We start from the raw sequence: 23490 nt of genomic DNA, 5'->3' as shown, positions 1-23490 counted from the left end.
ACGGAAGAATCATACATCTCTTATCCGCCAAATTGGATCATAAGAAGCAATTGTTGTGCCAAAGTGTCCTGGGTGCATATCAAGGAAAATGGTACCTCCGAGTCGAATGAATTTTTGAGTGGATTATTTCCATTATTCAACGGACAGAACATCGAGTACTACAGGGAAATACAAATGATATTGACATATATAGATTATGTACGTGAAACTAAGAAAATCAGCACTCTATACACATGTGTCAATGAATGAGTGAAAAGTCACAGTAAAAGATGTTGTGAGACTTAATGCCATGCGTGCCGATGTTGGAATGTCTGTACAGAATTGGTTTCATGTCCTAATGATAAAGTAAGAGAGTGGAATGTGCTAGTTTCCTGTGTGACTTGAAGGCCATTTGAATAAGCTTTACTTATTTTGTTTAATATACACAAGTGGAACGAGCATTCAAAAAGTAATTAACTATTATAGATAAATGTAAGAAATTTATGATATACTGTGCTTTCAACTTTATCCACTCTCAAACTTTGTATCAGGTATGTTTTGGTTATACCAACACTACGATACCTGGAGGCGTTCATAGACTCGTACATCGGAGAGAAGACAGAACATGTCGTGGGAGTGGTAAAGGTAAGGCTAGAATATTGTTTCCGATGGTCTTAGCAAATGTTTACTGTGTGAGAACAACAGCATCAGTGAAGGGGACTAGTAGGGAAGTGAAAGCAGGTAGAGGTCTGGTGAGGAAATAGAGTTTTTTGAAGTGTTAGTGAATGTTTCTGTTGATATGATGGCAGATGTGAGGTGTTTTGGGTGTTTAGGACGTGTACATATGCGAAGTGAGATGGTTAGGTTATGCTGTTTGGCGAAAAGAGAGGTGAAAGCCTTGTGAAGATGAAGTGCGGCGAAGCGAATGGAGTGGATGAGATTACAGTTGAATATTTGAGAAAGCTAGTGAATACGTATGTAGTTAATTGGTTAACTAGGATTACCATTCGATATATAAATCATGGTGAGGTGCTTGAGGAATTGACGGAATTCCCGTATAGTGCTGGTGTATAAAGGAAAGGGAAACAAAATCAAATGTTGGAATTACAAAGGTTTTTTAAGTATCCCTTTAATGATATATGGGAAAGCGGTGACAGAGGGCGTTGTCATGCACAGAATATCAGGTCTGGGAGGAACAATGTAGTTTCAGGAACGTTTGAAGAACGTTTTCTTTAACAAACGTGTGAAATATATGTAGAGTAAGAGAAAGTTTCATTATTTTTTTTACGAATCTGGAGAAAGTATATGATAGAGGTGACAGTCATTTTTAAAGGTCCTAAATATCTGATGTAAGAGGATATCCAAAAGAAGCTGTAGGGAGTTTTACAGAGAAGGGCAAGGTGTGTGCACGAATGGGAAGAGAGGAGTGTGAGTGTTTCCAGGTGAAGGTTGATCTATGGTAGGCATGTGTCATGTCACCATGGGCACTTTCTCTGTCTAAGTATAAGATGGAGGACATGAATACGAGAGTTTTGGAAGACGGGGCAAGTCTGCGGTGTGATGGCGGTGAGGGTGGGACGTCAGTCAGTTTTTGTTTGCAGACGATACAGTGCTAGTGGCAGATCTATTTAAGAAACAGATAGAGAGAGAGAGAGAGAGAGAGAGAGAGAGAGAGAGAGAGAGAGAGAGAGAGAGAGAGAGAGAGAGAGAGAGAGAGAGAGAGAGAGAGAGAGAGAGAGAGAGAGAGAGAGAGAGAGAGAGAGAGAGAGAGAGAGAGAGAGTGGAACTGGAGTCTTTCAAGATTATACAAGCACTCTAGTTCGATTATATATTACTATCTATTTATTATACTTAGTCATCGTTTCCCGCGTCAGACAGGTATCGCACGGAAACAGACGAGGAATGGCCCAACCCACCCACATATACATATATTACATAAACGCCCATACACGCACGTATGCATAGATATATATTTCAACATATAAATACATATCCATGGACAGTCATATGCATATTTAAACATGTACATATTCATACTTTCTTCCTTCCTCTATTCCTGTCGCCATCCGCCACACATACCTTCCACACATTGTTCAAAGCTCTCAGAACCTTCGCCCCCAACCCCAATCTGTGACTCACTTCACTTTCTATGGTTCCATATGCTGCCAAGTCCACTCCCAGGTATCTAAAACACATCACTTCCTCCAGTTTTTCTCCATTCAAACATACCTCCCAGTCAACTTGTCCTTCAACCCAACTGAACCTAATAACCTTACTCTTATTCACATTTACTCTCGGCTTTCTTCTTTCACACACGTTACCAAACTCAGTCACCAACTTCTGCAGTTTCGCACCTGAATCAGCCACCAGTGCTGTATCATCGGCGAACAACAGCCGAGTCACTTGCCTATACCTCTCATCCACAACAGACTGCATACTTGCCCCTCTCCAAAACTCTTACATTCACCTCCTTAACCACCCCATCCATAAACAGTCATTCAACCATGGAGACATCACGCACCCCTGCCGCAAACCGACATTCACTGGGAACCAATCACTTTCCTCTCTTCCTACTCTTAAACGTGCCTTACATCGTTGGTAAAAACTTTTCACTGTTCCTAGCAATTTACCTCCCACACAATTTATTTTTAGAACCTTCCACAAATCATCTCTATCAACTCTATGATATGCCTTCTCTAGATCCATAAAAGCTACATGCAAATCCATCTGTTTTTTCTAAGCATTTCTCACATACATTCTTCACAGCAAACACCTGATCCACGCATCCTCTACCACCTCTGAAACCACATTGCTTTTCTCTTGTCTGATGCTCTATACATGCCTTCACCCTCTCAATCAATACCCTCCCATATGATTTCCCGGGAATATTCAACAAAGTTATGCTTCTGCAATTTGAACACTCACCTTTATTACCTTTGCCTGTGTACAACGGTACTATGCATGCATTCCTCCAATCCATATATACAGTGAATATCCTTACTAACCACTGAACAACACAATCACCCTTTTTTAATAGATTCCACTGCAATACTATTCAAACCCGCTACCTTGCCTACTTTCATCTTCCGCAGGGCTTTCACTAACTCTTCTGTGTTTATCTAACCATTTTCCCTGACCCTCTCACTTCGCAGACCACCCCAACCAAAACACCCTATTTCTGCTACTCTATCATCAAACGCATTCAACAAACCTTCAAAATACTCTCTCCATCTCATTCTCACTTCATTGCTACTTGTTATTACTCCCCATCTGCCCCCTTCACCCACGTTCCCATTTGTTCTCTTGTCTTACGTACTTTATTTACCTACTTCCAAAACATTTTATTCTCCCAAGAATTTAATGACACTCTCTCTCTCTCGCACCCGAACTCTCATTTGCCCTCATCTTCACCTATTTCACCTTTCTCTTGACCTCTTGCTGCTTTCTTTTATACATCTTCCAGTCATTCACACCACTTCCCTGCAAAAATCGTCCAAACGCCTCTCTTTTCTCTTTCACTAACAATCTTACTCCTTCATTCCACCACTTACTACCTTTTCTAATCTGCTCACATCCTACCTTTCTCATGCCACATGTATCATTTGCGTAAGCCATCACTGCTTCCCTACACACATCTCATTCCTCCCATACTCCCCTTACGTCATTCTTTCTCATTTTACGTCATTCTTCTCTTTTACGTCATTCAATCTCTCCTGGTACGTCTTCACACAAGTCTCCTCTCCAAGCTCACTTTCTCTCACCACTGTCTTCTCCCCAACATTCTCTCTTTTCTGAAAACCTCTACAAATCTTCACCTTCGCCTCTATAAGATAGCGATCAGACATCCCTCCAGCTGCCCCTTTCACCACATTAACATCCAAAAATCTCTCTTTTACACGCATATCAATTAACACGTAATCCAATAACGCCCACTAGCCATCTCTCCTCCTCGCATACGTATACTTATGTATATCTCTCTTTTTGAACCAGGTATTCCCACACAATTCCTTTTTCAGGACACAAATCAACAACCTGTTCACCATTTCTGTTTACAACACTGAACACCCAATGTACACCAATTACACCTGGAACTGCCCCGTTACCCACCTTTGTATTCAAATCACCCATCACTATAATCCGGTCTCGTGCATCAAAGCTGCTAACACACTTACACAGCCTCTCCCAAAACACTTGCCTCTCAGGATCTATCTTCTCATGACCAAGTGCATAAGAATCCATCTCTCTCTATCCACTTTCACTTTTACCCGTATCAGTCTAGAGTATACTTTCTTTCACTCTATCACGTACTCTCACAACTCCTTCTTTAGGAGGAGTGGTACTCCTTCTTTTGCTCTTGTCCTCTCACCAATCTCTGACTTTACTCTAAGACATTCCTAAACCACTCTCCCCCTTTAACCTTGAGCTTCGTTTCACTCAGGGCCAAAACATCCAAGTTCCTTTCCTCAAATATACTACCTATCTCACCCTTATCTCATCTTGGTTACATCCACACACATTTAGACACCCCAATCTGAGCCTTCGAGGAGGATGAGAACTCCTCGCATGAGTCCTTTTTCTGTTTTCCCCTTTTAGGAAGTTCAAATACAAGGATTACATATCATATGATAGTTCACTAACTGAAATGCTTGTGCAAACAATAGTTCTGAGGACAAAGCGTGAAACCAATCAGCAGATATACACGAGAATTCACCAAAATCATGTTTGCAGGTCAAGGGGAGTCAGTCATTTTGTTTTTATCCTAATCGACCCCAAACTGGCAAGTAGAAATGAATAAACGATATTCAGACTATCAAGGGGATAGCTATCAGCATTTCAAAATTTTCCATTAAAGTGGCGCACTGTCGTGTGCATAGAAGCGTTTTGAAGGCTGAGATATGTTCTACGTTGTGAATAGTGTATATGTGAACGTAAGTGGTAGTATGAGTGTTTGGATATAATCCTGAGAGTGAGTCAAAGTTGGGTGATGCAACCATGGGTCCCTAATTCTAATAGAAGTAAATACGGGCTTAAGCACAATTGCTCTTTGCACATGATTCTGTGTTTTTAGGTACTTCAGAAGAGGAACTGGTGTATATAGGAGGAAGATTCTGAAAGTAAATGCATATCAGAATAGACTCATTTTCCAAAGTGATAAGAGATGAAAGAGTAACATCATGGTGAAAAAGTGAAACTTTGAATGAGGTTAGATAAGCAGGTTATAAAAGTTAGTAAGAACCGCACTGGAAAATCTGAGGCTGACAGGTGTGTCAGGCAAGGAAGAGATGTTGGAAGTGCGTTAACAGCTCTGGTAAATAGGGAGGAGGAGGGGAAAGCAAGCATAGAGCGCGAAGATGCATCTTAATCACAAGAATATTTGTCCTAATTCCAATTCATGACCGTGAGACTGAGATTTGTATCGGTCATAATACTTCAAAAACTAGAACGACATTGATGGGCAATTTGCATAATGTAGCTTATGATGTGAGGATGACTGAAGCTGTGAGGAGGATTTGTGGTGTAATCGAATTACTGAAAAAGTGAATAGATTTAAGTTTCCTATAATGGTATGGTTATGATGGTCAGCCAGAGTATACGAATATAATAGTTTGGATAAGAATATACAGGGCTCTAAAGTAGAAGCTGCAAGGAGGAGAGATTTAGTGAGGGAAAAGATAGGAAGATGCGATAGACCTCATTACGTCTAAGGATGTTTCAGTTGAAGGCACCATAAGAATGAGTTGCAACCATTTACGATGAAAATATTATGTGCATAAACATGGTCTTGAAAGCAGACTTTGGCTTCACTTGACGATACAAGTTAGACTGTTAAGTGAAATACCAAGGAGCGCTTATATAAGTTTAGTACTTCACTTTTACTTTAACACACTCTTCATGTGTTGTGGATGTATGCGAGTGATTTCAGAGACCGTAATTGGAGATACAGAATAATAGGTTGATGGACAGAATTCGTTATTATTTTGCACTATGTTCTTCCTCGTGATTGTACCTTATACAGTCTAACACTGGGGGGTGGGGGGGGGGTGCTGTACATGAACCAGCTGTACTGTAGCTTGTGATCTATCCTACAGTCTGGCACCGAGGGGGAGTGGGCGCTGTACATGAACCAGCTGTACTATAGCTTATGATCTATCCCACAGTCTGGCACCGAGGGGGAGTGGGCGCTGTACATGAACCAGTTGTACTGGGGTCCGGGAGTGAGGCGTATCAACACCTGGTACCACCACAGGTTCACCCGCCAGTTAGACCTCTTCCCTGACAAACTGTCTGACCTACAAGGCGCCGTGCTGAAGGTAAGTCTCAATCTGGAAGGCGATATTCAAGGATGCAAATTTTGTCGGCAGCATAACAGACCCTTTGTGGCGCCATGTTTAGAGAAATTTAATTATGTTTGTCTTGATCAGGATAAGCTGGGGAAAGAATGGATATTGCAGAAAACCATTATATCATCGGGGATGGAGTTACCAGACCCCCGCCTGCCTGTAGTTACACCTCGAGTGAAAAATCACCTTTAGCGAGACTGCATCATCGTCCGGTGACGAAAAGAAATGCCCTTTCCTCGAGGAGATTCTCACTCCAAAGGAGTCATCATTTCTCTGCTATAAAATGTCGCGCAGTACTGAAGCTGTAGAAGCCTCTTCAGTGTACGGGAGCCCTAGGGTTATATTATGATATGTTAAAGTGGAATCTACAACGAGGGAATTTTTTGTGCCAGAATCACAAATGATACTGTACCAGTAGTCATCATACTGTAACTCCCTCTTCATTATAACCAATCTATATAGTACATTACGCTGGAGTATATACAATACAAATATATGTGGCGTGAAAGGTGTGAGTGTGCGGTTGGTAGTGAGTGTAAGCTACCACGTGAGATGTACTCTCTCATCCCCAGGTGTCACATTTCAACTATGGGCCGTACAGCTTCGTCCGACGGGCAGAGGATGGGACGGTGCTGCTCCGCTTCGGTCTGGACGTAGAGATAGCCAAGGCTGTCGCTCGTGTCCTCAACATCACTCTTAAGTTTACCTCACCCAACGGTATGGTAAAGTCGCTAATTCCTGTCTTTTATTTGTACCATTTCATACGTTAGAAACTCCAAGTCATACAAACACAGTCATACACAGAGGTAGTGTATTTCCGTTTTTTGTATGAGCCTTTGCGTCTTTGGAAAACTGTACATACGCAATTTACATGTTAGCTATATAACCACACATCGCACTCTAACTGCTTATAGGGAGATTAGACTATTCATTAAAAGCAATGACAGGCTTTAGCAAAAGCCTTACAATGCACATGCAAGTAGTGAAGAAATATGAATCAAAACTTGACCAATCAGTAATGTTGAGCACTCAGCAATGCTGCTCACTTAGCAATACTGACCACTCATTAATACTTGACCACTCAGGAATGCTGACCACTCAGTAACGCTTGATCACTCAGTGATACTGACCACTTAGTAATACTTGATCACTCAGTAATACTTGACCACTCAGTAATACTGCCCACTCAGTGATACTTGACCTCTCAGTATTAACTGACCACTCAGTAACACTTGATCACTCAGTGACACTTGGCCACTCAGTAATACTTGACCACTTAGTAACACTAACCACTCAGTAATACTTGACCACTCAGGAATGCTGACCACTCAGGAATACTGCCCACTCAGTAATACTCGACCACTCAGTAATACCTGACCACTCAATAATACTTGACTACTATGAAATACTTGACCACTCGGTAATAGTAGCATGATACAGGGAACTTATCCAGAAGTTCAAGTGAAGTCGTAAGAAGCTTATGGTATTGGGATTGCTGCCAAGATACGACGTCGATTCCTGTACCCTCAGTAGAATGCTGAGGATAAACGGATGAATGGAAGATCTCTGTAGGGAGGAGGATAGTGTGTTTAGTATAGACCTGCGGGACTATTTTACTTATGAGAGATCTCTGAACGCTGGGATGGTCGTCACTTTAATGGTATAGGGAAAGCCCGCCTTGGCAGAATACTGGATGAGATTATTAGGCCTTTCTTCCATAAAGATAAACTACTCAGGAGAGCAAATCATGGTCTAGCTAACGAAGGAACTAGGAGAGTGGGAGAGGGTGAGGGAGTAGCTGTGAGGGTAGGTCGGTGCAGGGGAATCTGAGTGTGAACGGGATCTGAGGAACAAGGTAGAGGATGGGTGTGACCTTGGCGGTAGGGAGCCTCGGCTAGTAACGGTAACCTCACAGGCAGAGGAATTAGCACATGAATGTCAAGTAGGGTCAGATGGGAACACCTGTGGCAGAAAAAGTAGAGGGTTAGCACAAGTAACTTTGAGGAACGACTCTGGCAAGGTCCAATGAGGGGAAGGTCAGAGTAAGGCGGGGAACCAAAAACAGATGGAGACCCGTCCCTCTACCGCTGCTGCACACGCAGACATTAACACTGATAATACAAACACTTATACTGAAAGTCCAGATGTGAACTCAGAGGAAAATAAGTTTGATATACACGAATGCTCGGAGTATCATTACAGACCTCCTAAGCAAAAAGAAGGCTACGAATAAGATACAATACAATGAAATCAAAACCAAAGGAAACAGTGAAGAGGTTATAAAAGTAGGAGACTTCAGCAGTCCAAACATAAACTGGAGCACATGAGCAGGTGACCGAGAGGGAAGGAGACTAACAGAACTAATTGAAGACGCTTTTCTAGAACAGGTAATTAAAAAAACAGGTATAGGTAAAAACATTCTTGATCTTGTCCTCATCAGTGACACAAACTTAAGTAACTCTTGCGAATTAGGCTAAAGTCTGTCAAACAGCGATCATAGTTGGATTAGATAGGAGGTAGATTTTAGATTATGAAATAAATGACAACAAACTCTTGATCCCAGAATTCAGGTAAGGACATATTGAAAACATTAAACAAGAGATTTGCATTGCCTGTTGGACAAAACTTCTTGCTGTTTACACAGTAGAGGAAAGGTGGAAGGATTCTAAAAACACAATACTCGATATTGAAAATAAACATAGTTCACGAATTACAAAGAGAACTTGCAATATTTCAAAACCATCATGGAGGAATCGGAGAATGGAAAGACTAATTCGCCAAAAGAAAATATATAAGAAACTAAAATCGATGGGAACCGATGAAAATCGTCAGGAATGAATCAAAACCCAAATAGTGTCAGAAAATCACAAGAAAGACAGAGTAAACGCGAACAAAAAAGAATTTCTTCAAAGATAAGAATAATATTAAGAAATTCTTCAAATATATTAGACAAAAGAAGACAGTAAAAAGAGGAATTGGACCATTACGAAACGAACATGACACACTAATTACTGACGACAAGGAAATGGCTACCATACTAAATCATTCTTATAACTCCGTAATCACAGTTGAAGAAACATCTCGAATACCACAACCAATTAAAAATATTTCAGGGATCTGATAAAGAAGAGTTGAAGGTTAGAGAAATAAAGAGCTCTGAAGTACCTAAATACCTGGACCAATTAAATCCCAATAAATCCAACGGACCAGATAACTTAGCTCCAAGATTTTTAAAGGAGTTGGAAGCTAGCAAATGTTACACCTATATGAAAAAAGGAGGCAAAAAGTGTGCCCTGAACTATCCACCAATTAGGCTTACGTCAGTGTTATGTAAAATGATGGAAGAAATGATACGAGATAAAATTGTCACTTTTCTAGAGAAACACAAAATTATACTGGATAACCAACACGGTTTCCGCTATAGAAGATCCTACCTGACGACTTTGCTGGAATTCTTTAATGTTATCATCAGAATTGGGACAAAAATTACCGTCTGATGTAGTATATCTAGATTTCCAAAAGGCTTTCGATAAAGTACTTCACAAGAGTATTAAAAAGCGAAGCCTCAGATTGGCTAGACGTAAAGAGTGGTGTGCCAAAGGGGTCGGTCCTAGGCCCAATTCTTTTCATGATATACATCAATGACCTAGAACTCGGTCTCATGTCTAAGATCACCAAATTTGCTGACGATACTAAGCTAGGGACTGCGAAATGATCCAAAGATATCTTAACTTACTAACAGAGTGGTCAAACAGATGGGAATGATGTTTATTGTAGACAAGACTATACGTTACGACTACAAACTATTCTGAAATTCTCTAACTAATGTAAATGAAGAAAAGTACCTTGGAGGTGTCATGAGAAACAATTTGAAATATACTAAACATTGTCAAGCAGCAAGTAAAAAAGGTAACCAACGTTAGGTTTCATAGCTAGGAACATAGATTATAAGACACTAGAAACAATATCACTTTAAGATTCTCTAGTAAGACCACATCTTGAATATTCTGTCCAGTTTTGGTCCCTAAACATAAAAAAGGACGAGGGAAAAATAGAGCAAGTACAAAGACGCACAAAAAAATGGACAACGTCCTTTAGAAATCTGGGGAGGGAGCGGGGGGCTGGAAATGCTCCCCTCTTGCTTTTTTTTTTTTTTTGATTTTCCAAAAGAAGGAACAGAGAAGGGGGCCAGGTGAGGATGTTCCCTCAGAGGCCCAGTCCTCTGTTCTTAACGCTACCTTGCTGATGAGGGAAATAGCGAATAGTTTGAAGAAAAAAAATATATATATATATATATATATATATATATATATATATATATATATATATATATATATATATATATATATCCCTGGGGATAGGGGAGAAAGAATACTTCCCACGCATTCCTCACGTGTCGTAGAAGGCGAGTAAAGGGGACGGGAGCGGGGGGCCAGAAACCCTCCCCTCTTTGTATTTTAACTTTCTGAAAGGGGAAACAGAAAAAGGAGTCACGCGAGGAGTGCTCATCCTCCTCGAAGGCTCAGATTGGGGTATCTAAATGTGCGTGGATGTAACCAAGATGAGAGAAAAAAAGGAGAGATAGGTAGTATGTTTGAGGAAAGGAACCTGGATGTTTTGGCTCTGAGTGAAACGATGCTAAAGGGTAAAGGGGAAGAGTGGTTTGGGAATGTATTGGGAGTAAAGTCAGGGGTTAGTGAGAGGACAAGAGCAAGGGAAGGAGTAGCACTACTCCTGAATCAGGAGTTGTGGGAGTATATGGGAGTATGTAAGAAAGTAAACTCTAGATTGATATTGGTAAAACTGAAAGTTGATGGAGAGAGATGGGTGATTATTGGTGCATATGCACCTGGGAATGAGAAGAAAGATCATGAGAGGCAAGTGTTTTGGGAGCAGCTGAATGAGTGTGTTAGTGGTTTTGATGCACAAGACCGTGTTATAGTGATGGGTGATTTGAATGCAAAGGTGAGTAATGTGGCAGTTGAGGGAATAATTGGTATGAATGGAGCGTTCAGTCTTGTAAATGGAAATGGTGAAGAGCTTGTAGATTTATATGCTGAAAAAGGACTGGTGGTCAGTCTTGTAAATGGAAATGTTGAAGAGCTTGTAGATTTATGTGCTGAAAAAGGACTGGTGATTGGGAATACCTGGTTTAAAAAGCGAGATATACATAAGTATACGTATGTAAGTAGGAGAGATGGCTAGAGAGCGTTATTAGATTACGTGTTAATTGATAGACGCACAAAAGAGAGACTTTTGGATGTTAATGTGCTGAGAGGTGCAACTGGAGGGATGTCTGATCATTATCTTGTGGAAGCGAAGGTGAAGATTTGTGGGGGTTTTCAGAAAAGAAGAGAGAATGTTGGGGTGAAGGGAGTAGTGAGAGTAAGTGAGCTTGGGAAGGATTTTTGTGTGAGGAAGTACCAGGAGAGAATGAGTACAGAATGGAAAAAGGTGAGAACAAAGGAGGTAAGGGGAGTGGGGGAGGAATGGGATGTGTTTAGGGAAGCAGTGATGGCTTGCGCTAAAGATGCTTGTGGCATGAGAGGCGTGGGAGGTGGGTTGATTAGAAAAGGTAGTGAGTGGTGGGATGAAGAAGTAAGATTATAAGTGAAAGAAAAGAGAGAGGCATTTGGACGATTTTTACAGGGAAAAAATGCAAATGAGTGGGAGAGGTATAAAAGAAAGAGGCAGGAGGTCAAGAGAAAGGTGCAAGAGGTGAAAAAGAGGGCAAATGAGAGTTAAGGCGAGAGAGTATCATTAAATTTCAGGGAGAATAAAAAGATGTTTTGGAAGGAGGTAAATAAAGTGCGTAAGACAAGGGAGCAAATGGGAACTTCAGTGAAGGGGGCTAATGGGGAGGTGATAACAAGTAGTGGTGATGTGAGAAGGAGATGGAGTGAGTATTTTGAAGGTTTGTTGAATGTGTTTGATGATAGAGTGGCAGATATAGGGTGTTTTGGTCGAGGTGTTGTGCAAAGTGAGAGGGTTAGGGAAAATGATTTGGTAAATAGAGAAGAGGTAGCAAAAGCTTTACGGAAGATGAAAGCCGGCAAGGCAGCAGGTTTGGATGGTATTGCAGTGGAAATTATTAAAAAAGGGGGTGACTGTATTGTTGACTGGTTGGTAAGGTTATTTAATGTATGTATGACTCCAAGACGCTTCAAAACAGAGACTAAAAAGCTCCTGAACAAGCGGAACCACCAGCAGAACACTACCACCCAGATGAAGGTGACCAGCGATACTACTACTACTACTACCCTGTGGAGGAGGATAAGAAGAAGCTATTGAAAGATGACAAATGTGATGTTGAGAAGCTCCTCATCCCTCTGATCATTATTTGCGTCATTCTCGGCATCTTGACTGCCAATAGCATCGGTCTACTTCCTTCAATAGAATTGCCACCCTTGTTCTCCCAACTGCACCAATTCTGAGCATCCAAAAAAATAGAGCACTGAACTCAATGGATTCCTACATTCCTTGGGACACCATTGACCAGCTGACTTTGGTAGTGACGGAGGCATTAGAGAGTGAACAGTGTTTACCACGTTTAGTGTGTGAGTCTGGCAGGTATGCTGATGGACGCACCACAGCTATCAGGTCCTCAGACGGTGGAAGAGAATCGACGTGACGGGAACTGTGTCCTTCAGCATGGCAAGGAAATTGCCCATCGCTGAACAACACTTCCACTGGACCTCTATCATCACCTCGTTAAGACCATCGTGTGTCAAGACATCATATAAAGCGCCTCTTCGCAAACGGAACTACCTTGGCCCACCAGTGATGCTACTACGTTTGTGAATCGGGAACCATTGCAACACAAACCTCGCCAGGTGGTAGAGTTTCCCGCAGTGTATCGAGACAGACTTCCCCAGAACGTTTTTAAAGGGGAAGTAAATGTTTATAGTTGTATTACTGGAGTGATAGTTTCATATATGGTGTTTTGACAAGAAAATAGTGAAATTGGAGAAAAATGAAGTTTAGACATTGAAGCTTATTGATACAGTGGTTAAATTGATGAGAAATGCTATTGACGTTTGTGTAAATAAATTATACATTTCCTTTTTCCATAGCCAGAGGTTGAACCGTTATGTGACATTCATTTTTTCATTCATTTCAAGCTAGAAGTTTCAGTTTTCTAAATTGTTTCTTACATTTTTCATATGTATATATATATATGTGTGTGTGTGTGTGTGTGTATATGTGCGTATGTATGTGTATGTGTGTGTATGTGTATATGTATATATATATGTATATTATCCCTGGGGATAGGGGTGAAAGAATACTTCCCACGTATTCCTCGCGTGTCGTAGAAAGCGACTAGAGGGGACGGGAGCGGGGGCCAGAAATACTCCCCTCCTTGTATCAACTTTGTAAAATAGGAAACAGAAGAAGGAGTCACGCGGGGAGTGCTCATCCTCCTCGAAGGCTCAGAGTGGGGTGCCTAAATGTGTGTGGATGTAACCAAGATGTGAAAAAAGGAGAGATAGGTAGTATGTTTGAGGAAAGGAACCTGGATGTTTTGGCTCTGAGTGAAACGAAGCTCAAGGGTAAAGGGGAAGAGTGGTTTGGGAATGTCTGGGGAGTAAAGTCAGGGGTTAGTGAGAGGACAAGAGCAAGGGAAGGAGTAGCAATACTCCTGAAACAGGAGTTGTGGGAGTATGTGATAGAATGTAAGAAAGTAAATTCTCGATTAATATGGGTAAAACTGAAAGTTGATGGAGAGAGGTGGGTGATTATTGGTGCATATGCACCTGGGCATGAGAAGAAAGATCATGAGAGGCAAGTGTTTTGGGAGCAGCTGAATGAGTGTGTTAGTGGTTTTGATGCACGAGACCGGGTTATAGTGATGGGTGATTTGAATGCAAAGGTGAGTAATGTGGCAGTTGAGGGAATAATTGGTATACATGGGGTGTTCAGTGTTGTAAATGGAAATGGTGAAGAGCTTGTAGATTTATGTGCTGAAAAAGGACTGATGATTGGGAATACCTGGTTTAAAAAGCGAGATATACATAAGTATACTTATGTAAGTAGGAGAGATGGCCAGAGAGCGTTATTGGATTACGTGTTAATTGACAGGCGTGCGAAAGAGAGACTTTTGGATGTTAATGTGCTGAGAGGTGCAACTGGAGGGATGTCTGATCATTATCTTGTGGAGGCTAAGGTGAAGATTTGTATGGGTTTTCAGAAAAGAAGAGTGAATGTTGGGGTGAAGAGGGTGGTGAGAGTAAGTGAGCTTGGGAAGGAGACCTGTGTGAGGAAGTACCAGGAGAGACTGAGTACAGAATGGAAAAAGGTGAGAACAATGGAAGTAAGGGGAGTGGGGGAGGAATGGGATGTATTTAGGGAATCAGTGATGGATTGCGCAAAAGATGCTTGTGGCATGAGAAGAGTGGGAGGTGGGTTGATTAGAAAGGGTAGTGAGTGGTGGGATGAAGAAGTAAGAGTATTAGTGAAAGAGAAGAGAGAGGCATTTGGACGATTTTTGCAGGGAAAAAATGCAATTGAGTGGGAGACGTATAAAGAAAGAGACAGGAGGTCAAGAGAAAGGTGCAAGAGGTGAAAAAAAGGGCAAATGAGAGTTGGGGTGAGAGAGTATCATTAAATTTTAGGGAGAATAAAAAGATGTTCTGGAAGGAGGTAAATAAAGTGCGTAAGACAAGGGAGCAAATGGGAACTTCAGTGAAGGGCGCAAATGGGGAGGTGATAACAAGTAGTGGTGATGTGAGAAGGAGATGGAGTGAGTATTTTGAAGGTTTGTTGAATGTGTTTGATGATAGAGTGGCAGATATAGGGTGTTTTGGTCGAGGTGGTGTGCAAAGTGAGAGGGTTAGGGAAAATGATTTGGTAAACAGAGAAGAGGTAGTGAAAGCTTTGCGGAAGATGAAAGCCGGCAAGGCAGCAGGTTTGGATGGTATTGCAGTGGAATTTATTAAAAAAGGGGGTGACTGTATTGTTGACTGGTTGGTAAGGTTATTTAATGTATGTATGACTCATGGTGAGGTGCCTGAGGATTGGCGGAATGCGTGCATAGTGCCATTGTACAAAGGCAAAGGGGATAAGTGTGAGTGCTCAAATTACAGAGGTATAAGTTTGTTGAGTATTCCTGGTAAATTATATGGGAGGGTATTGATTGAGAGGGTGAAGGCATGTACAGAGCATCAGATTGGGGAAGAGCAGTGTGGTTTCAGAAGTGGTAGAGGATGTGTGGATCAGGTGTTTGCTTTGAAGAATGTATGTGAGAAATACTTAGAAAAGCAAATGGATTTGTATGTAGCATTTATGGATCTGGAGAAGGCATATGATAGAGTTGATAGAGATGCTCTGTGGAAGGTATTAAGAATATATGGTGTGGGAGGAAAGTTGTTAGAAGCAGTGAAAAGTTTTTATCGAGGATGTAAGGCATGTGTACGTGTAGGAAGAGAGGAAAGTGATTGGTTCTCAGTGAATGTAGGTTTGCGGCAGGGGTGTGTGATGTCTCCATGGTTGTTTAATTTGTTTATGGATGGGGTTGTTAGGGAGGTAAATGCAAGAGTCTTGGAAAGAGGGGCAAGTATGAAGTCTGTTGGGGATGAGAGAGCTTGGGAAGTGAGTCAGTTGTTGTTCGCTGATGATACAGCGCTGGTGGCTGATTCATGTGAGAAACTGCAGAAGCTGGTGACTGAGTTTGGTAAAGTGTGTGGAAGAAGAAAGTTAAGAGTAAATGTGAATAAGAGCAAGGTTATTAGGTACAGTAGGGTTGAGGGTCAAGTCAATTGGGAGGTGAGTTTGAATGGAGAAAAACTGGAGGAAGTGAAGTGTTTTAGATATCTGGGAGTGGATCTGGCAGCGGATGGAACCATGGAAGCGGAAGTGGATCATAGGGTGGGGAGAGGGGGCGAAAATTCTGGGGGCCTTGAAGAATGTGTGGAAGTCGAGAACATTATCTCGGAAAGCAAAAATGGGTATGTTTGAAGGAATAGTGGTTCCAACAATGTAGTATGGTTGCGAGGCGTGGGCTATGGATAGAGTTGTGCGCAGGAGGATGGATGTGCTGGAAATGAGATGTTTGAGGACAATGTGTGGTGTGAGGTGGTTTGATCGAGTGAGTAACGTAAGGGTAAGAGAGATGTGTGGAAATAAAAAGAGCGTGGTTGAGAGAGCAGAAGAGGGTGTTTTGAAGTGGTTTGGGCACATGGAGAGAATGAGTGAGGAAAGATTGACCAAGAGGATATATGTGTCGGAGGTGGAGGGAACGAGGAGAAGAGGGAGACCAAATTGGAGGTGGAAAGATGGAGTGAAAAAGATTTTGTGTGATCGGGGCCTGAACATGCAGGATGGTGAAAGGAGGGCAAGTAATACAGTGAATTGGAGCGATGTGGTATACCGGGGTTGTCGTGTTGTCAGTGGATTGAATCAAGGCATGTGAAGCGTCTGGGGTAAACCATAGAGAGCTGTGTAGGTATGTATATTTGCGTGTGTGGACGTATGTATATACATGTTTATGGGGGGGGGGGGTTGGGCCATTTCTTTCGTCTGTTTCCTTGCGATACCTCGCAAACGAGGGAGACAGCGACAAAGTATAATAAAAAATTAAAAAAAAATGACTCATGGTGAGGTGCCTGAGGATTGGCCGAATGCGTGCATAGTGCCATTGTACAAAGGCAAAAGGGATAAGAGTGAGTGCTCAAAGTACAGAGGTATACGTTTGTTGAGTATTCCTTGTAAATTATATGTGAGCGTATTGATTGAAAGTGTGAAGTCATGTATAGAGCATCAGATTGGGGAAGAGCAGTGTGGTTTGAGAAGTGGTAGAGGATGTGTGGATCAGGTGTTTGCTTTGAAGAATGTATGGGAGAAATACTTAGAAAAACAAATGGATTTGTATGTAGCATTTATGGATCTCGAGAAGGCATATAATAGAGTTGACAGAGATGCTCTGTGGAAGGTATTAAGAATATATGGTGTGGGAGGCAAGTTGTTAGAAGCAGTGAAAAGTTTTTATCGAGGATGTAAGGCATGTGTACGGGTAGGAAGAGAGGAAAGTGATTGGTTCTCAGTGAATGTAGGTTTGCGGCAGGGGTGTGTGATGTCTCCATGGTTGTTTAATTTGTTTATGGGTGGGGTTGTTAGGGAGGTGAATGCAAGAGTTTTGGAAAGAGGGGCAAGTATGCAGTCTCTTGTGGATGAGAGAGCTAGGGAAGTGAGTCAGTTGTTGTTCGCTGATGATACAGCGCTGGTGGCTGATTCGTGTAAGAAACTACAGAAGCTGGTGACTGAGTTTGGTAAAGTGTGTGAAAGAAGAAAGTTAAGAGTAAATGTAAATAAGAGCAAGATTATTAGATAGAGTAGGGTTGAGGGTCAAGTCAATTGGGAGGTAAGATTGAATGGAGAAAAACTAGAGGAAGTAAAGTGTTTTAGATATCTGGGAGTGGATCTGGCAGCGGATGGAACCATGGAAGTGGAAGTGAATCATAGGGTGGGGGAGGGGACAAAAATTCTGGGAGCCTTGAAGAATGTTTGGAAGTCGAGAACATTATCTTGGAAAGCAAAAATGGGTATGTTTGAAGGAATAGTGGTTCCAACAATGTTGTATGGTTGCGAGGCGTGGGCTATGGATTGAGTTGTGCGTAGGAGGGTGGATGTGCTGGAAATGAGATGTTTGAGGACAATATGTGGTGTGAGGTGGTTTGATCGAGCAAGAAATGCAAGGGTAAGAGAGATGTGTGGAAATAAAAAGAGTGTGGTTGAGAGAGCAGAAGAGGGTGTTTTGAAATGGTTTGGTCACATGGAGAGAATAAGTAAGGAAATATTGACCAAGAGGATATATGTGTCAGAGGTGGAGGGAACGAGGAGAAGTGAGAGACCAAATTAGAGGTGGAAAGATGGAGTGAAAAAATTTTGATTGATCGGGGCCGGAAAATGCAGGAGGGTGAAAAGCGTGCAAGGAATAGAGTGAATTGGAACGATATAGTATACCGGGGTCGACGTGCTTTCAATGGATTGAACCAGGGCATGTGAAGCGTTTGGGGTAAACCATGGAAAGTTTGTGGCGCCCGGATGTGGAAAGGGAGCTGTGGTTTCGGTGCATTATTGCATGACAGCTAGAGACTGAGTGTGAATGAATGGGGCTTTTGGTGTCTTTTCCTAGCGCTACCTCGCACACATGAGGGGGGAGGGGGTTGTTATTCCCTGTGTGGCGAGGTGGCGATGGGAACAAATAAAGGCAGACAGTATGAATTATGTACATGTGTATATATGTATATGTCTGTGTGTGTATATATATGTGTACATTGAGATATATAGGTATGTGTATTTGCGTGTGTGGACGTGTATGTATATACATTTGTATGTAGGCGGGTTGCGCCATTCTTTCGTCTGTTTCCTTGCGCTACCTCGCTAACGCGGGATACAGCGACAAAGCAAAATAAATAAATAAATAAATATATATATATATATATATATATATATATATATATATATATATATATATATATATATATATATATATATATATTCATTTCAAGCTGGAAGCTTCAGTTTTCTAAATTGTTTCTTACATTTTTCATATATATATATATATATATATATATATGTATGTGTGTGTGTGTGTATATGTGCGTATGTGTGTGTGTGTGTGTGTGTGTGGGTGTATATGTGTACATATATGTATATCATCCCTGGGGATAGGGGAGAAAGAATACTTCCCACGTATTCCTCGCGTGTCGTAGAAAGCGACTAGAGGGGACGGGAGCGGGGGGCCAGAAATCCTCCCCTCCTTGTATTAACTTTCTAAAATGGGAAACAGAAGGAGTCACGCGGGGAGTGCTCATCCTCCTCGAAGGCTCAGAGTGGGGTGCCTAAATGTGTGTGGATGTAACCAAGATGTGAAAAAAGGAGAGATAGGTAGTATGTTTGAGGAAAGGAACCTGGATGTTTTGGCTCTGAGTGAAACGAAGCTCAAGGGTAAATGGGAAGATTGGTTTGGGAATGTCTTGGGAGTAGAGTCAGGGGTTAGTGAGAGGACAAGAGCAAGGGAAGGAGTAGCAATACTCCTGAAACAGGAGTTGTGGGAGTATGTGATAGAATGTAAGAAAGTAAATTCTCGATTAATATGGGTAAAACTGAAAGTTGATGGAGAGAGGTGGGTGATTATTGGTGCATATGCACCTGGGCATGAGAAGAAAGATCATGAGAGGCAAGTGTTTTGGGAGCAGCTGAATGAGTGTGTTAGTGGTTTTGATGCACGAGACCGGGTTATAGTGATGGGTGATCTGAATGCAAAGGTGAGTAATGTGGCAGTTGAGGGAATAATTGGTATACATGGGGTGTTCAGTGTTGTAAATGGAAATGGTGAAGAGCTTGTTGATTTATGTGCTGAAAAAGGACTGATGATTGGGAATACCTGGTTTAAAAAGCGAGATATACATAAGTATACTTATGTAAGTAGGAGAGATGGCCAGAGAGCGTTATTGGATTACGTGTTAATTGACAGGCGTGCGAAAGAGAGACTTTTGGATGTTAATGTGCTGAGAGGTGCAACTGGAGGGATGTCTGATCATTATCTTGTGGAGGCTAAGGTGAAGATTTGTATGGGTTTTCAGAAAAGAAGAGGGAATGATGGGGTGAAGAGGGTGGTGAGAGTAAGTGAGCTTGGGAAGGAGACCTGTGTGAGGAAGTACAAGGAGAGACTGAGTACAGAATGGAAAAAGGTGAGAACAATGGAAGTAAGGGGAGTGGGGAAGGAATGGGATGTATTTAGGGAATCAGTGATGGATTGCGCAAAAGATGCTTGTGGCACGAGAAGAGTGGGAGGTGTGTTGATTAGAAAGGGTAGTGAGTGGTGGGATGAAGAAGTAAGAGTATTAGTGAAAGAGAAGAGAGAGGCATTTGGACGATTTTTGCAGGGAAAAAATGCAATTGAGTGGCAGATGTATAAAAGAAAGAGACAGGAGGTCAAAAGAAAGGAGCAAGAGGTGAAAAAAAGGGCAAATGAGAGTGGGGTGAGAGAGTATCATTAAATTTTAGGGAGAATAAAAAGATGTTCTAGAAGGAGGTAAATAAAGTGCGTAAGACAAGGGAGCAAATGGGAACTTCAGTGAAGGGCGCAAATGGGGAGGTGATAACAAGTAGTGGTGATGTGAGAAGGAGATGGAGTGAGTATTTTGAAGGTTTGTTGAATGTGTTTGATGATAGAGTGGCAGATATAGGGTGTTTTGGTCGAGGTGGTGTGCAAAGTGAGAGGGTTAGGGAAAATGATTTGGTAAACAGAGAAGAGGTAGTGAAAGCTTTGCGGAAGATGAAAGCCGGCAAGGCAGCAGGTTTGGATGGTATTGCAGTGGAATTTATTAAAAAAGGGGGTGACTGTATTGTTGACTGGTTGGTAAGGTTATTTAATGTATGTATAATTCATGGTGAGGTGCCTGAGGATTGGCGGAATGCTTGCATAGTGCCATTGTACAAAGGCAAAGGGGATAAGAGTGAGTGCTCAAATTACAGAGGTATAAGTTTGTTGAGTATTCCTGGTAAATTATATGGGAGGGTATTGATTGAGAGGGTGAAGGCATGTACAGAGCATCAGATTGGGGAAGAGCAGTGTGGTTTCAGAAGTGGTAGAGGATGTGTGGATCAGGTGTTTGCTTTGAAGAATGTATGTGAGAAATACTTAGAAAAGCAAATGGATTTGTATGTAGCATTTATGGATCTGGAGAAGGCATATGATAGAGTTGATAGAGATGCTCTGTGGAAGGTATTAAGAATATATGGTGTGGGAGGAAAGTTGTTAGAAGCAGTGAAAAGTTTTTATCGAGGATGTAAGGCATGTGTACGTGTAGGAAGAGAGGAAAGTGATTGGTTCTCAGTGAATGTAGGTTTGCGGCAGGGGTGTGTGATGTCTCCATGGTTGTTTAATTTGTTTATGGATGGGGTTGTTAGGGAGGTAAATGCAAGAGTTTTGGAAAGAGGGGCAAGTATGAAGTCTGTTGGGGATGAGAGAGCTTGGAAGTGAGTCAGTTGTTGTTCGCTGATGATACAGCGCTGGTGGCTGATTCATGTGAGAAACTGCAGAAGCTGGTGACTGAGTTTGGTAAAGTGTGTGAAGAAGAAAGTTAAGAGTAAATGTGAATAAGAGCAAGGTTATTAGGTACAGTAGGGTTGAGGGTCAAGTCAATTGGGAGGTGAGTTTGAATGGAGAAAAACTGGAGGAAGTGAAGTGTTTTAGATATCTGGGAGTGGATCTGGCAGCGGATGGAACCATGGAAGCGGAAGTGGATCATAGGGTGGGGGAGGGGGCGAAAATTCTGGGAGCCTTGAAGAATGTGTGGAAGTCGAGAACATTATCTCGGAAAGCAAAAATGGGTATGTTTGAAGGAATAGTGGTTCCAACAATGTTGTATGGTTGCGAGGCGTGGGCTATGGATAGAGTTGTGCGCAGGAGGATGGATGTGCTGGAAATGAGATGTTTGAGGACAATGTGTGGTGTGAGGTGGTTTGATCGAGTGAGTAACGTAAGGGTAAGAGAGATGTGTGGAAATAAAAAGAGCGTGGTTGAGAGAGCAGAAGAGGGTGTTTTGAAGTGGTTTGGGCACATGGAGAGAATGAGTGAGGAAAGATTGACCAAGAGGATATATGTGTCGGAGGTGGAGGGAACGAGGAGAAGAGGGAGACCAAATTGGAGGTGGAAAGATGGAGTGAAAAAGATTTTGTGTGATCGGGGCCTGAACATGCAGGATGGTGAAAGGAGGGCAAGGAATAGAGTGAATTGGAGCGATGTGGTATACCGGGGTTGACGTGCTGTCAGTGGATTGAATCAAGGCATGTGAAGCGTCTGGGGTAAACCATGGAAAGCTGTGTAGGTATGTACATTTGCGTGTGTGGACGTATGTATATACATGTGTATGGGGGTGGGTTGGGCCATTTCTTTCGTCTGTTTCCTTGCGCTACCTCGCAAACGCGGGAGACAGCGACAAAGTATAATAAAAAAAATAATAAATATATATATATATATAAATATATATATATATATATATATATATATATATATATATATATATATATATATATATATATATATATATATATATATATGTATATATACATATATATATATATATATATATATATATATATATATATATATATATATATATATATATATATATATATATATATATATATATATATATATATATATATATATATATATATATATATATATATATATATATATATATATATATATATATATATATATATATATATATTGGAAAGGATCATAATTTTGCGCGTGATCAAGATATTCCTAAGAGTCCGCGGGGAAAATGAAACACGAAATGTTCACAAGTGCAGTTTTGTGTAATAATCACATCATTAGGGGAGACACAAGAGACAAGTATAACAGTCAGTTGATATACATCGAAGAGACGAAGCTAGGACACCATGTGGTTAACATGTGATTCTCCAAAACCTACAACGAGCGTTCATAAACTTATCATTTTACAAATCTTATTAACAATAAAGTTATCTAATTTGTATAGACCATCACTAAAAGTAAGATTATAATTCTTCTTATAATTAATGATACAAGATTCACTGATATTTCTCTTGATAACGGAGATAGAGTTAATAACTGAGATAACGTTATTTTAGTCAATACAATGATCATAGTTCTTAACATGATTAAGCAAAGCATTTGATTCTTGTCCCGTTCTTATACTATATTTATGTTGCTTTGTCTAACAGAAAGATCCTTACATAAAATTTATCACAGTTTCCACAAAGGACTTTATAGATGCAACCATGAGAATTTTCTTGTGAATTCCTGATAAAGATATTCTGTATAGTATTATAGTTGCTAAGGGCAACATTTACATTAAAGGATTTAAGCGACATGGGAAGCAAAGTGAAATTATTATCAAAAGGGAGAACTAAGAGATTGTTGGTGTCAATGGGAGGTTTGGGCTCAACTCTATAAAATGATTTCTTTACTAACTTAAGGGATTTATCAATGAAAGATCTAGGGTACTTTAACTTAGATCCAATAGAATATATCCTCTCAAACTCATCATCAATAAACTCTGGACTGCAATTACGTAATGCCCTAAGGAACATAGATTGAAATGATCATAATTTAACTCTGTCATGTTGAGATGAGTAATAATGGATATATTAGCATACATTGGTGGGTTTTCTG

General features: G+C 41.1%; 1 protein-coding gene across 1 annotated transcript in view; it reads left to right on the top strand.

Moving 5' to 3' along the window:
- Positions 1–533: 533 nt before the first annotated feature.
- Positions 534–23490, top strand: part of LOC139748800 (probable glutamate receptor) — a 53682-nt gene continuing 30725 nt past the window's right edge. Inside the window, exons 1-3 of the mRNA XM_071662234.1 lie at positions 534–624; positions 6138–6290; positions 6893–7037. Coding sequence (XP_071518335.1) covers positions 6168–6290; positions 6893–7037 — 268 coding nt within the window. The 5' untranslated portion in view covers positions 534–624; positions 6138–6167. The remainder of the gene's footprint in view (positions 625–6137; positions 6291–6892; positions 7038–23490) is intronic.

This window comes from Panulirus ornatus, chromosome 5 (genome assembly GCF_036320965.1).
Source record: "Panulirus ornatus isolate Po-2019 chromosome 5, ASM3632096v1, whole genome shotgun sequence".
Lineage (NCBI taxonomy): Eukaryota > Metazoa > Arthropoda > Malacostraca > Decapoda > Palinuridae > Panulirus > Panulirus ornatus.
This window is presented reverse-complemented; position numbering and strand designations above follow the sequence as displayed.